A 16,663-nucleotide genomic window follows, 5' to 3' on the forward strand; every position below is an offset into this window, starting at 1 on the left:
TAATCTTTTGATAGGTTCCTCCATGTTTGTTACCCTGTGAGGTCCTGATGTGATAAATCATCTAATTGTGTAGGAATCCTCAGTTTTGTCTAGCCGTGTATGAAACCCTAATAAGTCAACTCGTTTGTGCGGGCCCCTGGTTTTGACACTGCTTCCTATAGTCACATACAGAGGTATGCCTTTCCCAGTTTTGTCACCCTTATATACAGAGGTTACTTCAAGGTGTAGGACCTCTGTAATTTTGTTAAGTGGTATACCATAAGGGCACACTTATTTAAGTTGTCAACTGTCTTAGACACTGCTAGCTAAGCGTCATAAATTTAAGTAGGCCCCGTGTATTCATTACCCGGCTTCCTAAGGTAGATCTTCATTTGGTTGCAGGTGAAACCCCTAGGTGTGTTAGGTTCGGGACCTATGAGATCTTTTACGGCGTATTCACTCAGTCCCCTGCTAGTATTAGGGATAGTAAATGTTTTACTGTTAGGACCCTATGTCTTAGACACGCTAGTACTGTTGAGTAAAATCATACATGATGTAGGGCCATCGGTTTTAGTGCCCCTGTCCAATGAGCTTTATACTCTCTTTTCCTGGTCAAGATAGGGAGATGCCTCAACAGGGCTTTTCTAAAGTGGTCAAAAAGGGCAACTTTTATTGCTCATATTTTTAACGACGATAAATAGCCGTTTTATGAATATTCTCAAGTTTTTTTTTTTTTGGAGCCAAGTGTGTGTTTGATTTTTTGTTTTAAATTATCCCAAGGTGTTCATTCATGATTTTTGGTTAATGGGAAATTTTGCCTATCTTTTGTATACGTATTTGGTTGTTTTTTGCCATTTTTTGTAAAAGCCTTTTGAAGAAAATCATCAAAGGTGTCTATATAAATGATGGACAACATATTAATAATCATAATATTATTCCCTTTATTTCAAGAAATTCGTTCATGAAAGTTGAACAAGAGTTTGTTGCGTTAGTCGGATGCTCGCTTCTGGAGACTTGAATTGATCTTTTTCCATGTTAAGAAAATTCAAAGTTAAAAGGGAGATTTTCTGTCAAAAATTCTGTTATGGGAAATTCTTCTCTGTGTAGTTGTTTAAACAACAAACTATGTTGGAGTCAAGGTCAAGCTTTTCTCAGTGCAGATCTAAATTTGACTTTGCATAAAAAAAATTCAAAGTTAAAAAGGGACATAATTCTGTCAAAATTCAAATCAGAGTTATGGGAATTGTGTCTCCTGGTGTAGACTTTGATAGAAAATAACTATTTTGAGTTTCAAGTCAAAAGCTTTAATAGTAACAGAGATATTTGACTTTATCAAAAAATTTTTTTAAAAACTTTAAGTTAAAAAGGAGCATAATTCTGTCAAAATTCAAATTAGAGTTATGGGAATTGTTTCTCCTGGTGTAGACTTTAATGGTAAATAAGTATTTTAAGTTTCAAGTCAAAAGCTTTGATAGTAACAGAGATATTTGACTTTACCAAAAATTTTAATAAAAAATTCTAAGTTAAAAAGGGGCATAATTCTGTCAAAATTCAAATCAGAGTTATGGGGATTGTTTCTCCTGGTGTAGACTTTGATAGTAAATACCTATTTTAAGTTTCAAGTCAATAGCTTTGATAGTAACAAAGATATTTGACTTTATCAAAAACTTTAACCAACGGCGACACTGATGCCGACGCCAGGGCTAGTGCAATAGCTCTACATGTAATGGTAATGTTTAAAATGGCATTTGCTTGGTATATTCTTAAAGTTGACCATGTTTTGCACTGTGTTGTAAATTCTAAACAATTTTTATCGTGCCGTTTTTTGTAAATTTTGTATAATTTATGGTATTTCCTCAAGCTCAAGTAGAGACAAATTTCAATGTGATGGCCACTATCTAAAACACTTGCAGAGAATTTATTACAGCATTAATTTTGATCAAAGAAAAAACAAACTATTGTTAAACAATTATAAAACACAAAATAAAACCGTAAATAACATTTTTTTCTGAGGTGCCTTAAGTAAGCAGATTTAATGCGACAGAATTCTAACTCCAACATTGAAAAATTAAGGTCGAATCCTCTGGGTCAGTTTTGAATTTTGCTCACTTCATTAAAAAATAACCTTGGGGCAGAAGTAAAACCTACCTGCATTTCTTCCACAATATGTAATCTAAAGAATGAAGGCAAAATAGAGAACTTTTACCGCATGTAACTCAGTATTTTTAAAGATGTCTAACTCTACCCCTCCTGATTCAGAGGTAAATTCACTTTGATCAGCAAGAAATCGCTTATAAAATGAAAATTTTCCTCTTTTGTACAATACATCCATAAGAAGTCTTGAAAGAAGTAAAAACTTACTAGGAAAAAAGGAAAATACAGGAAAAAAATTTTTGGTCCCAGTGGGGCTTGAACCTACGCCCCCCTGAAAATTGCAGTCAAAGTAGGTTTATGGTAGGAACTGCATACTCTTCAAAAAGGAGGTAAGCTATTACGGGTCCAATACCTTAATTATTGCAACATGACAATATCACAAAGGAATGGCAGTCAATTCTTTGGGCAGTATGAATTGCAATTTATCTCATAAAATTCACTATCCGAATTCATGTTTGTCCGAAATTCTGTGTAGTCTGACATTAAATCGCCAATATTTGTTAAATCGTGGTAGTTTTTTTTTTTTGCATGCTGTGCAAGTATCTAATTTGAGAAGCATAAACTCAATGTTAGCACTAACCTGTCTCATCTTCTGATGGCTCGATAAATATTGAGGTCAGCGAAAATGAAAGTACACTTTGGCAGGTGGCGGTAAAATGACGTAATTTTAAGACTGGTTTACATATTGTTTAGCAAACTACGGATCAGCGACTTTGATGTCATTGAATCAGTCTAAAATCTCGAGAAACGGGAGGTTTTCATGTCCTGGTGGGAGACTGGGAGATATACTGAAAATACGGGAGAAAAAGACTCTCGGCGGGACACATGGCATGTATGGGAAATTCAGAATTCCATGAAAGATTGAACCAGGAACTTTGTTTTTGCTTTATGTGCTGATGCTTCTGCATCTGGAGAGAGATCTTTTTGACATGTTTAAGCATACAATACTCAAAAGATTGAGGAGATATCATGTCAAAACAGTCTTTTAAGGGCACTCATTTCTTTTCAGAAATGAAGTTGTTACAACAAAAATGAAAGTCGTTCTATTGCTGGATTGTCCATATTTAGATTAAAACTACATGTATTTAAACTAGGAATTCTTCTCCTGATAATTATTGCAACATGACAATATCACAAAGGAATGGCAGTCAATTCTTTGGGCAGTATGAATTGCAATTTATTTCATAAAATTCACTTATCCGAATTCATGTTTGTCCGAATTTCTGTGTAGACATTAACTCGCCAATTTTTCTTAAATCGTGGTTGATTTTTTTGCATGTTGCGCAAGTATTTAAATTGAGAAGCATGAACTCTGTGTTAGCACTAACCTGTCTCATCTTCTGATGGCTCGATAAATATTGAGGTCAGCGAAAACGAAAGTACACTTTGGCAGGTGGCGGTAAAATGACGTAATTTTAAGGTATTAGATCACTAATAGAGAACCTCCTTTTTGAAGAGTATTCAATTCCTATCATAAACCTACTTTACTGCAATTCTTAGGGGGGCGTAGGTTCAAGCCCTACTGGGACCAAATTTTTTTTTTCCTTATTTTCCTTTTTTTCTAGTATGTTTTTACTTCTTTCAAGACTTATTATTAATTTCTTGTACAAAAATGGAAAAAGATGAATCTTATAAGCGATTTCTTGGGGTTCAAAGTGAATTTACTATTTAAACAGAAGGGGTAGAGTTACACATCTTTAAAAATATTGAGTTACACGCGGTGAAAGTTCTCTAGTTTGCTTTCACTCTTAGATTATATATTGTGGAAGAAATTTAGGTAGGTTTTACGTCTGCCCTAAGGTTATTTTTAAATGGAGTAAGCAAAATTCAAAACAGAAACACAGCATTCGACCTTATTTTTTTAATGTTGAAGTATGAATTCTGTCTCATTAAATCCGTTTACTTGAGGCACCATAGAAAAAATGATATTGATATTTTTATTTTGTGTTTTATAATTATTTACCAATAGTTTGATGTTTCTTTTATTAAAATAAATGGTAAAATGAGTTCTCTGCAAACGTTTTGGGTAGTGGCTATCACTTTGAAATTTGTCTCTACTTGTGCTTGAGGAGATACCATAAGTTATACTAAATTTATAAAAAACGGCACGGTAAAAGTTGTTTAAAAATTGCAAAATAGTGCAGAACACGGTTACCATTCAGAATAAACCAAGCAAAGGCCATTTTGTAAACATTACTATTAGTGATCTAATACCTTAAGACTGGTTTACATATTGTTTTTAAAACTACGGATCAGCGACTTTGATGTTATTGAATCAGTCTAAAATCTCGAATGCACATGTTTACAATTGCCTACTGGTAAGATTAAATGGCTAATTGTTTGCAGATGGTGACAGTATGTGGAAAGATAATTAATGCCTTAGGCGTGTCTCTCTCGGTAAACAAGCTGATTATAGACAACTATCAAAATTATGTTTGAAGAGTATTTCCGGGTTACTCGATATTGAATTTCAAGTATTTTCTAAAGGTCTACATTGGGTCCCAGATACGACTTTTCGACTGAGGACTTTTTTCTGAATTTATTTTTTTACGGGAGGTTTTCATGTCCCGGCTGGAGACCGGGAAATACACTGGAAATACGGGAGAAAAAGTCTCCCAGCGAGAGATATGGCATGTATGTACTTACTTGATGTAGGTGTCCCTCTGTGTTTTAGTTACACTGCTAGTACCTAATGAATCACCATTCTTATTTGGTATAGGTGTCCCTCTGTGTTTTAGTTACACTGCTATTACCTAGTGAGTCAGCATTCTTACTTGGTGTAGGTGTCCCTCTGTGTTTTAGTTACTCTGCTAGTACCTAATGAATCATCATTCTTACTTGGTGTAGGTGTCCCACTCTCCTTTAGACGTGCAGCCAGTGCCTCCCGTGATGAAACAAAGAACACTCTCTCCATACCCTCTTTATGATCCATCAATGTTAACTCGTCACACAAAAACTGAAGATTACGATCTAAGTGTTGCTGTTTCACTTGATCAACATCATCTTCAAAAGCTGATATGTCCCAACGATTTTGAAGTATAAATATGTTTGGCTTGGACAATCTTGCACTGACTTTGTGAAAGAAATTCTTTTCCTATGAGAAACAAACAAGAAAACATCGGTAAAACTAATGGATGCTCCCAAAATATTAAAGAACAAAAGATGAATTCACTGACTGGGCACATATAGTTTACTAAGGCAATAATAAATTAATTCCTAGATTATCATCCCCGCCTGCCCCCTCCTTTTTATGTCGCCCAGACATCTTTTTATTTAAAAAAAAAAATCAAAGAATGAAACCGCAGAAATGTCCTGCGTATTTGTGAAGGTCCCTCAAAATAAATCAGCCACACAGATGTATGGTTTTCAGTAAGGGTGTGTATTGGCTGGAATGGTCAAAAAGATATTTGTATCAATTTCCAAAATTTTGCAGACAACATGTTAGCTAGCTTATGTTTAGGATAATTATGATTATCTAAAATAAGCATGCACTATTGAAAATTGTTGCGTGAGAAATAAGTATATCCCAGCTAGTTGTTTTACTGCCTCAAAACTGAAACTGAAAGGAAACTTATCTGATCTTTGAAAGTAATAAAAAGAAATTAAGTCAATATACATATATTTTTCCATAAGTAAATTAGGTCACACTTGCTCGCAGGATGGAAAATCACCAGTGTGACATTGTGATTTCCGGGTAAACTTAGTTCCTGCCAGTGTGTGAATAAAAATAAATAACCAATGAAAAACGTGTTTCCTAACAGCATGCTGCATTTACATATGACCCATCATGTCCGTTGGCAGGTGCCTTTAAAGCTAGCAGTCAAAATATACATATCTTGTGTATTACACACAGTAAAAAAACTTCTCAATAGTTGTATACCAACAATGAGTTCAGCTTGCATAAATATGCTAAAATGAAAGTTGGGAAAGGTTACAAAAAATGTACTTTTTGATGTTTTTTAATTACTCAATATTTTGACCGATAAACTAGAGATGCTTTTGAGAAAAGCGCATGTCTCCCACAACTGCCTAATCAACTAAACAGTAAGTCAGTCTTTATATACTGTTTACTTAATCCACATGTGCATGCGCTTTCCTGACACCAAAAGGACGCCTATACTACTAGTAGTATAGGCGCCGGTTTAGGGGTAAAACTGCGCAATAAATCTGAGTGTTTTCAGTAAATCAAGGGCCATAATTCCGAAGTGCCTAGGCCGATTTGGCTAGTTATCGAACTTGGCCGAGCACGTATTGTCAGACACATTTTGTTGAAGTTTGGTGAAGATCGGATGAGAAATGTTCGACTTAAGAGTGCGGACAAGCTTTGTGACAGACACACACACAGACACAGACACACACACAGACTGGAGTAAATCAATATGTCTCTCACACCACTGTGTGGTGGGAGACATAATAAGTGTTCAATATGATGTATCAACCGAGCCTATAATACTGGCATTCAATTTATATCGAGATACAAGATATAAATTTTATCTATAGAAGGGTGTTTCAAACTATCCCCCCACACTTTTGTGTTTATAATCATTTGGGTTTTGCAATGTGAAAATCATCAAAGGACAGGTTAGGGTACAGTTATCCTGATTCACACTCATTAATTACTTGACTAGTACAATGACTTAATTTCGGGCAAACTTGATCATAAAGTGCGAAATAAAATTTCACTAAATTCTAACCATTATATAGGCGTTTTGCAGTAACTGGTCTGGTACATTGTGGTGGTGATTTAGTTCGTATAAATTCTCTCTACTATATAATAATTTATAATGCGAACTTGTATCCAAGCAGATCTCACATATGGGAAAGTCAACTGTTCTGAATTAAATTATATCCCTTAATGCAAACTATCTCTATATATTCAATGTATCCTTGAGATACAGTTAACTATCAGAGAGAAACAATGAGCTGCGTTCAATAAACACTTGATGCCCCCGGTGGCATCCTTGTCAATACAAAGCAACCTAAGTCCAAAACAATGTCAAGTTCAAGGTCAAACTGAGGTCAGGTGATGACTGAAGATGAGGAATGGTCACAGGTTACATCTGCATTAGTATCAAGTCATTCTAGTTAGGGGTATTGATGCTAGACGAAACGGTCCCATTTGGTTAACCTCGTACGGACGGACAGGACAATTACTATATGCCTCCCGCATCAGTAGATGCCGGGGGCATAAAAATATAGCTTCTCTGGTCCCAGTCAGTTAAAGAGACTAAAATGTCACTACTGATTTGTGACACATGAAAACAGAGATTTGAGTATTATGCAAATGTTGAACCAGTACAAATGTGTAGTACAATTCAGGCTCGTATATAAAACAGCATCGAAACTAATCTTTTTGGGATAGTGGACTTGCTGTGGCATGTGCGCGTTCGTTTGTACTGCTAGGCGCTTTGCCGTAATTGTAGACTAGCTCCTAGACTATGATATATCTTTTTTACATTTTTATGATTAAATGTAGTGAACTGAGCCAGTCTATATTCTATGTCCAATATCATAGTCTAGTACAATCCGAAAATTCACAAACCTCTTTTTAGGTTTGTTATCAATCAATGTCAAGAACTGACCACAGCCTACCTGATAAAGATCAGTGGTTTACTGCCACATGTTTATGTAACTCATTGATACCATCTGGTAGCAGGGATTTACAACTGCAGGGGTCAGCTGAGTTGAAATTTTATCAGAAATGAATTTCATTTGTCTATACTTGGTACTTGAAGTTAGATTGGAAAATCTGAAAGATACACATTTCCTATGTCTTGTCATAAAATGGACATATGGAATTAAACTGTAACTGACAATAAAGGAGTAGAACAGATGCCCCAACCCTGAACTGTTAGCGGAAAAGTTAGCATTGGCGATATTTGTAAGTTCAAAGACGGAATGCACATATAATATAGTGGTATCACATCTTGATGCATAAATGAATATCCAGGTTCAGGGCTGAATAAATGCATATTAAAGTGTTGTATTTGAAGTTTTTAGCTTTAAAAATCTGTATGTTAATACATGAAAGCACATTTTGTTCATCAGAATTGGTATTTCTGCAGAAGATAGAAAAGTCTCAAAGTTAGAAATACATTTAAGCTTATAATTCTAATACGTTTCTTATTTGTGCAAATTTCGCACGTTGCATACTATATTCTTCAATTAACTCCAAATAGTTATGTACTTCTTTACAAATCAAGAAAGCCCCAGACTTGTATAATCTTTGGTAAAGATTAGCAGAGCTAAATGTTTTTAAAATGAAAAATTAATTGATACGTAAAAAAATATAATGTTAAATAGAGACATTTGGTTTCAAAATGTTTATGGTGTTGAAAAGGTAACTCTACATATTAACATTCAATTACATATCTCTTATAAGGTACATGCATTTGTTCAATTAATCGCCAGTCTTTTTGCTATGTAGTTGATAAAAGTACAGTTTCTTGGAAGACTTGTTCAATTTACCCGATACTTCATTTTAACTTCAAAAATGCTTAATACTTTTAATTACAAGTAAGCATTTGATATTTGGCATAAAATATATAGCATTTGGAAGTTATCTTTATACCTCTGCCCTTTCGTTTGAAATTGCCACATGCCAAATGCAAAATATTTAATGCCAAATGTAAATCTTAAACATTGAGTCATACTTGTCAAATGCGATCGCAAAACAGTACTATGAAAGGACGGTGCGCCATGCTAATTACCAAATGCTAAATGACAAATAAGTTACTAAGATATTTTGCATTTAGCTTTAAATAATTGGTATTTAGCATTAAGATATTGGCATTTAGCATTAAATTGACATTCGGCAATTAGCATGGCGCACCGGCCCTCCATTCAAAGCGGAATGATTTACATGTATTGTCCGATGTTAGCATTGACATGGTAGAACATTGCAGTGCTTCAAATCATACTCAAAAGACATGATCTTTATTTCATAAAATCAATGGACAATTAGCATTATCTTTCAGCAATAAACATTAGGTATTTGAAATTTTCGCATTTATTATAAAAGAGAGAATATTGTATTTAGCTATTAGCATTAGATATCTGGCAATTAGAACGGTGCACCATATATGCATCGATCTTGAATAGTTTCGTTATTTATTAATCTTTGTTAAGAACATTAACCATCTTTTTTTTGTTTGGTGCTGCAGTGACTGCAGTACGGTGCTTGGTCACTGAATAGAAATCATTTTTGCTGACACTTGTGTTTCTTTAAATTTTGGTACAGCTTTCTCATAATTTTGTCTATGCACACGAGTTTAGACTACTTAGTACAAAAATGTCTGTGAAAATTCCTACACAAACTATTAACTGGCTTTCCGACGGGACAACAAGTCTCGGTTTTATAAACACCTTTGAACAGTTGTATTACTCAATGCAGTTTCTTTATTGTTTGAATAAACTTGAACTCAACATATCTTTTAAAACGTGCTTTTGATAATGACATGCTGTAAGAAACTTTTAAAATCCATTATTCAGTTTCAGAAATATACTGATTATAATAATCCTTTCAGTAAAATAAACATATTATTGTTAATAAAGATATTTGCAAGAGGAACCATCAAGATTTCAAAAAGCAAAGTGGTTTATTCTAGATGAGAATGGTTCTTCAGTTATCACCATTAAAAATCAGGTAAACAGATTTATGATCAGCAGCATAACACTTGACCACTAGCATGATGTACAAAATTATCCACGGGTAATCTAATAGCCATAGGTGCCAATCATCCCTTTGAGAGCATTTCGGATCGTACTAGACTGATAATTTCAACATGATTCCTCTGTGAAAATCTCTAAAATAGACTGGCTTTTGTCTCTATGAAATTAAATTCGTCAAAAAAGGAAAAATGTAGAAATATATTATTATCAGTCTAGTGGCTAGTCTACTGTAATTGGTCTGGTATATTGTGGAGGTGATTCACTTCGTATAAATTCACTATACTGTATATATATCTACATATATATTATTAGTTATAAAGGTTTTTGACAGGATATACGGTGGGATTATAGCCTGCTGAGATTCATATAACCCTCGGCGATATACGGCAGGTTTTTTGGGTTTTTTTTGTTTTGTTGGATTTAACGTCACACCGACACATGATAGGTCATATGGCGACTTTCCAGCTTTAATGGTGGAGGAAGACCCTATGTGCCCCTCCGTGCATTATTTCATCAGCGGGCACCTGGGTAGAACCACCGACCTTCCGTAAGCCAGCTGGAAGGCAGGTATTTAGCCTGACTGTGATTCATATAACCCGAGGCTATATGCCCACCGTATATCCCGTCAGAAACCTTTATAACAAATTTATAATTCTGCAAATTTGCGTATTTGGTCTCAATAGTAACAATTTTCCTTAGCTTGACAAATATTACTTTTTTTTCAATTCCCCACTTGGTGCCTCAATGCGCACCTTGTTTTTCGTGCATTTCCGTAAGAGACACGTAAACATACGAAGACAACGGTGGGTTTGCATTTTTTCGGTTGCGGAAGAAATTGGACTTACACATGGAATAATAAATGTTTTAAGGAAATTTACAGCTAGTTTCGTGTTACTCGAGTAAGAACATGACTGTAATAAAGGATAACTGAAGTTAAACTTGCATATTCATTCAATCTTATATCTCTGATTCTCAGCTGTTTAGCCTCGGGTCACATGTACTTTTAGCCAACTTCTTGAGGACTGAACACAGAATCTACAGTGAATAGAATCAAACTGGGTCTGGACTGTATGTGTAGGGGAATTGTTCTTGGAAAAAAGGAGTTAGAATGGTATTGCGAATGAGATCTCAGATTGTGTGTGTGTGTGTGTGTGTGTGTTCGGGTTTAACGTCTTTTTCAACAATTTTTCAGTCATATAAACGACGGTGTCTACTTGGGATCAAGTAGTTCAAGTTCCTTGTAGGTGTGAGGTGGACGGGATATACGGTGGGCATATAGCCTCGGGTTATATGAATCACAGTCAGGCTAAATACCTGCCTTCCAGCTGGCTTACGGAAGGTCGGTGGTTCTACCCAGGTGCCCGCTGATGAAATAATGCACGGAGGGGCACATAGGGTCTTCCTCCACCATTAAAGCTGGAAAGTCGCCATATGACCTATCATGTGTCGGTGTGACGTTAAATCCAACAAAACAAAAAAAACCCAAAAAACCTGCCGTATATCGCCGAGGGTTATATGAATCTCAGCAGGCTATAATCCCACCGTATATCCTGTCAAAAACCTTTATAACTAATAATATATTGTAGATATATATACAGTATAGTGAATTTATACGAAGTGAATCACCTCCACAATATACCAGACCAATTACAGTAGACTAGCCACTAGACTGATAATAATATATTTCTACATTTTTCCTTTTTTGACGAATTTAATTTCATAGAGACAAAAGCCAGTCTATTTTAGAGATTTTCACAGAGGAATCATGTTGAAATTATCAGTCTAGTACGATCCGAAATGCTCTCAAAGGGATGATTGGCACCTATGGCTATTAGATTACCCGTGGATAATTTTGTACATCATGCTAGTGGTCAAGTGTTATGCTGCTGATCATAAATCTGTTTACCTGATTTTTAATGGTGATAACTGAAGAACCATTCTCATCTAGAGTAAACCACTTTGCTTTTTGAAATCTTGATGGTTCCTCTTGCAAATATCTTTATTAACAATAATATGTTTATTTTACTGAAAGGATTATTATAATCAGTATATTTCTGAAACTTTTGATTATCTCTAGGTAAAGTTTGAAACTGGGTCATGTAGGGTCAAAAACTAGGACAGTTATTCAGATCAAAGGAAAACCTTGTGAACACTCCAGAGGCCACATTTTTTACCCAGTCTTTATGAAACTTGGTCAGAATGTTAGTCTTGATGATCTCTAGGTCAAGTTTGAAACTGGGTCATGTTGGATCAGAAACTAGGTCAGTAAATCAGATCAAAGGAATAGCTTGTGAACACTCTAGAGACCACATTTGCGCCCCAATCTTTATGAAACTTGGTCAGAATGTTAGTCTTGATGATGTCTAGGTCAAGTTTGAATCTGGGTCATGTTGGATCAAAAACTAGGTCAGTATGTCAGATCAATGGAAAACCTTGTGAACACTCATACCACATTTGTGACCCAATCTTTATGAAACTTGGTCAGAATGTTAGTCTTGATGATCTCTAGGTCAAGTTCGAAACTGGGTCATGTTCGATAAAAAGCTAGGTCATCTGGTCAAATCAAAGGAAAAGCTTGTAAACACTCTAGAGGCCACAGTTGTGTCCCAATATTTATGAAACTTAGAAAGTTTGGCTTGATGATTTCTAGGTCAAGTTTGAATATGGGTCATATGGGGTCAAAAACTAGGTCACCTGGTCAAATCAAAGGAAAAGCTTGTGAACACTTTAGAGGCCACAGTTGTAACTCAATCTTTATGAAACTGGGTTAGAATGTTTGTCTTAATCATTTCTAGGTCAAGTTTGGCATGATGCAATTGAAAACCTGGTTTTCGTGGAATTTTCTTGTTTAAAATTAAGTACAGTCTTATTGCAGTTGACCATACCCAAACAGCTGTGTACTCCGATAATATTTTCCTTAGTACATGTGGGTAGCAATACACAATGCCAGTGGTTTGACACGCTGCTTATGTGCCAGCTTTTAAATTAAAAGTTATTAAAACTGCCGAAGAAAAGGTTAACACTTTGCCGCAAATTTGTTTAAAGTCGACAGGAAGCTTGTGCGCGGGTGGTGCAAAAACAAATCAAAAATGGATTTACCATTTAATTTTCTATTTGATGATTGGATACGTACCGTACTTAGTATAAACGTTTTGGATTTACAGTACATGGACTGTTTAAAAGTGTGTTTATTTCTTAATACATTGGATACATACTGTAAACTAGAAAATGCTTTTGTAAAAAAGCGCATGTCTCCCCCAATGCAAAGTCCTATAGGCAAGAAGTCAATAGGGGTCAGGAGCAAAAGTCAAAGAGACACTGATGGTTGGCTGCAATAGGGATCATCTACTTGGCATGTCCAATCATCCCGCTAAATTTCAACACTCTTGGCCTAGTGGTTCTCAAGTCACTGTTCAGGCTTCTGTGACCTTGACCTTTGATCAAGTGACCTCAAAATAAATAGGGGTCATCTACTCTGCAAGTCCAATCATCCTATTAAGTTTCAACATTGTAGGTCAAGTGGATCTCAAGTTATTTCCAAAAAATGATTTTACATGAACAGGCCACTGTGGCCTTGACCTTTAATAGACTGACCCCAAAATCAATAGGGGTCATCTACTCTGCAATGTTCAATCATCCTATGAAGTTTCAACATTCTGGGTCAAGTGGTTCTCAAGTTATTGATCGGAACTGGTTATCAATGTTCAGGCCCCTGTGACCTTGACCTTTAATGGAGTGACCCCAAAAACAATAGGGGTCATCTACTCTGCATGTTCAATCATCCTATGAAGTTTCAACATTCTGGGTCGAGAGGTTCTCAAGTTATTGATCGGAACTGGTTATCAATGTTCAGGCCCTGTGACCTTGACCTTTAACAGAGTGACCCCAAAATCATTAGGGGTCATTTACTCTGCATGAACAATCATCATATGAAGTTTCAACATTCTGGGTCGAGAGGTTCTCAAGTTATTGATCGGAAATGGTTTTCCATGTTCAGGCCCCTGTGGCCTTGACCTTTAACAGAGTGACCCTAAAATCATTAGGGGTCATCTACTATGTATGACCAATCATCCTATGAAATTTCATCATTCTGGGTCAAGTGGTTCTCAAGTTACTGACCGGAAATGGTTTTCAATGTTCAGGCCCCTGTGACCTTGACCTTTCACAGAGTGACCCCAAAATCGTTAGGGGTCATCTACTCTGCATGACCAATCATCCTATTAAGTTTCAACATTCTGGGTCAAGTGGTTCTCAAGTTACTGACCGGAAATGGTTTTCAATGTTCAGGCCCCTGTGACCTTGACCTTTAATGGAGTGACCCCAAAATCGATAGGGGTCATCTACTCTGCATGTACAATCATCCTATGAAGTTTCAACATTCTGGGTCAAGTAGTTCTCTAGTTTTTGATCGGAAATGGTTTTCCATGTTCAGGCCCCTGTGACCTTGGCCTTTGACAGAGTGACCCCAAAATCAATAGGGGTCATCTACTCTTCATGACCAATCATCCTATGAAGTTTCAACATTCTGGGTCAAGTGGTTCTCAAGTTACTGACCGGAAATGGTTTTCAATGTTCGGGCCCCTGTGACCTTGACCTTTAATGGAGTGACCCCAAAATCGATAGGGGTCATCTACTTTGCATGTACAATCATCCTATGAAGTTTCAACATTCTGGGTCAAGTGGTTCTCTAGTTATTGATCGGAAATGGTTTTCAATGTTCGGGCCCCTGTGACCTTGACCTTTGACGGAGTGACCCCAAAAACAATAGGGGTCGTCTACTCCAGCAGCCCTACAACCCTATGAACTTTGAAGGTTCTAGGTCAAATGGTTCTCCAGTTATTGCTCGGAAATGAAGTGTGACGTACGGACGGACGGACGGACGGACAGGGCAAAAACAATATGTCTCCTGGGGGAGACATAATTACTTATTATGTTGACATATAAAAATGAGGTAGGTGATTTTTTTTTCGTTCTTGTTGACTTTTTTCCCCTCCAAAAAGGGTGGGGAGCGTTAATTAGTGGGGGGGCCTTAATACGGGAAAATACGGTATATAAATATACCGTCTGTGTAGAGGGGCCCACTGAAGGGGAAATTCGCTCACGGGATATACGGTTTTATATAACGTGCATGTTAATCAATGAAAAATTCATTTGCAGTATTATATATATAAAAAGAAAAAATAACATTACATGAGTTACTAAATATTTGCCTACCGGTTTCGTTTATTACTCATCAGGGCAAATAATACAATATGGCATCATAAAATGTGTAATTGCTAAGCAACGTTTTTTTTGTGTACACAATGTAAATATTGTGACGTCATCAATTTTGAGTAAGTTTTGGTTTGAAAATATCAATGAAATAGCGTTCTTACACATGTGTAGGCAAAAATAACATTGCTTAACAATTACACATTTTATAACGGCATACTATTTTATTTGCCTTCATGAGTAACAAACGAAACCAGTATGCAAATGTAATGTTGTTTATTTTTTCTTTATAATTTACTTGATCCGGCACAGAATTTTACATTTTTATATATATATATATAATATACTAATGTTGAATAACCAAAGGGCAATAACTTTGTGAAAAAGCATCAGACCCCAACACAAGGACAATATGCAGATCTCCTCTTGATAGTGAAGCTTCCTATGAAGTTTCGCTAAATTCCAACAAGTGGTTGCTGATAACTACTCCGGACAATAATTACAGGTCGGACGAATGGACAAAGCGGTGACTATATGCAATTATATGCTTCCCCTTCGGAAAGCATAAAAATATACAGGTGCACAAATTCACATGCTGGATAATATTCCTACATGATTTCATGACTAAACACTTTTTTAAGGCACTGTGTATTTTCCACTAAGTCAAGGACCATAACTCCAGTCAGGTTGAGTGAAATCACAAACTTCACACACTATATAACAATCCCCAAATACTTTTTGAGATACATGCAACACAAACTTAGCCTTTTTTATACATACTATTGACTAAGTCAAGAGCCATGACTCTGGTCTGGCTGTGTGAGATCCAAATTAAAATCTCTGGTGCACAACTTCCCATGCTGAATAAAATCCTGTGAGGTTTGATGACTCTGAGTCAAATACTTTTAGAAATATGAACGACTAAAATTCGGACAGATGAACAGAGAGATGGTTGGACAAGGGCAACTTTAAGTGCCCCCCAAAACAAAGTTCAGTGATAATTTGGGAGGTAAATGAGCTGTACAGTTTCCAGTAATACTCACTGTCTGCATGAGAGTTGATTCAGCATTAGACACAAGTACAAAAACATCTGCATCCAGACAGAACTTGTCAATCCACAAATCTAAATCTGGTGTTACATCAATGCCTGGGCTGAAAGTGTAACACAGTAGATCATGTAAACACAAATATAAAATAAATCACTACACACTGCTCCAATGTCTGCTTTAATATAATGCATTTTAACTCTGAACTTTCTATATAGAGTACTATAGCACATTTCAGCATGGAAATCCTTCCACATAAACATAGTTATCATTGCTACCAGACCAGAAAGAAAAACAAGAGCTCTCTGTAACTGCGCTCCACTATTCCACGATTTGACAGTAAAATGAGTTTATATCTAAACAAGAGTGTCAGGATGTCACAATACACGCCCATCATAACAAATTTCTTTACACTAGCTCCTGTATTTGCAAATGGAATTTTAATTCTGTGGTTGTGTAGTAATTATTGTAATTTAAAATACACCTAAAATTAGAAAGTAACATCTATGTTGTACCACAGTAAAGTGGTCATGGTTTTTCCGTACGGTCAATTATAAACAAGAGGGCCATGATGGCCCTATATCGCTCACCTGTTATCATTG

General features: G+C 36.0%; 1 protein-coding gene across 1 annotated transcript in view; it reads right to left on the reverse strand.

Moving 5' to 3' along the window:
- LOC123527416 (mitofusin-2-like) overlaps positions 1-16,663 on the reverse strand; it is a 371,163-nt gene that overhangs the window by 218,519 nt on the left and 135,981 nt on the right. The window contains exons 8-9 of the mRNA XM_053523313.1: positions 16,059-16,167; positions 4,972-5,227 (exon numbers count right to left, since the gene is read on the reverse strand). Coding sequence (XP_053379288.1) covers positions 4,972-5,227; positions 16,059-16,167 — 365 coding nt within the window. The remainder of the gene's footprint in view (positions 1-4,971; positions 5,228-16,058; positions 16,168-16,663) is intronic.

This window comes from Mercenaria mercenaria, chromosome 14, assembly GCF_021730395.1.
Source record: "Mercenaria mercenaria strain notata chromosome 14, MADL_Memer_1, whole genome shotgun sequence".
NCBI classification, from domain to species: domain Eukaryota; kingdom Metazoa; phylum Mollusca; class Bivalvia; order Venerida; family Veneridae; genus Mercenaria; species Mercenaria mercenaria.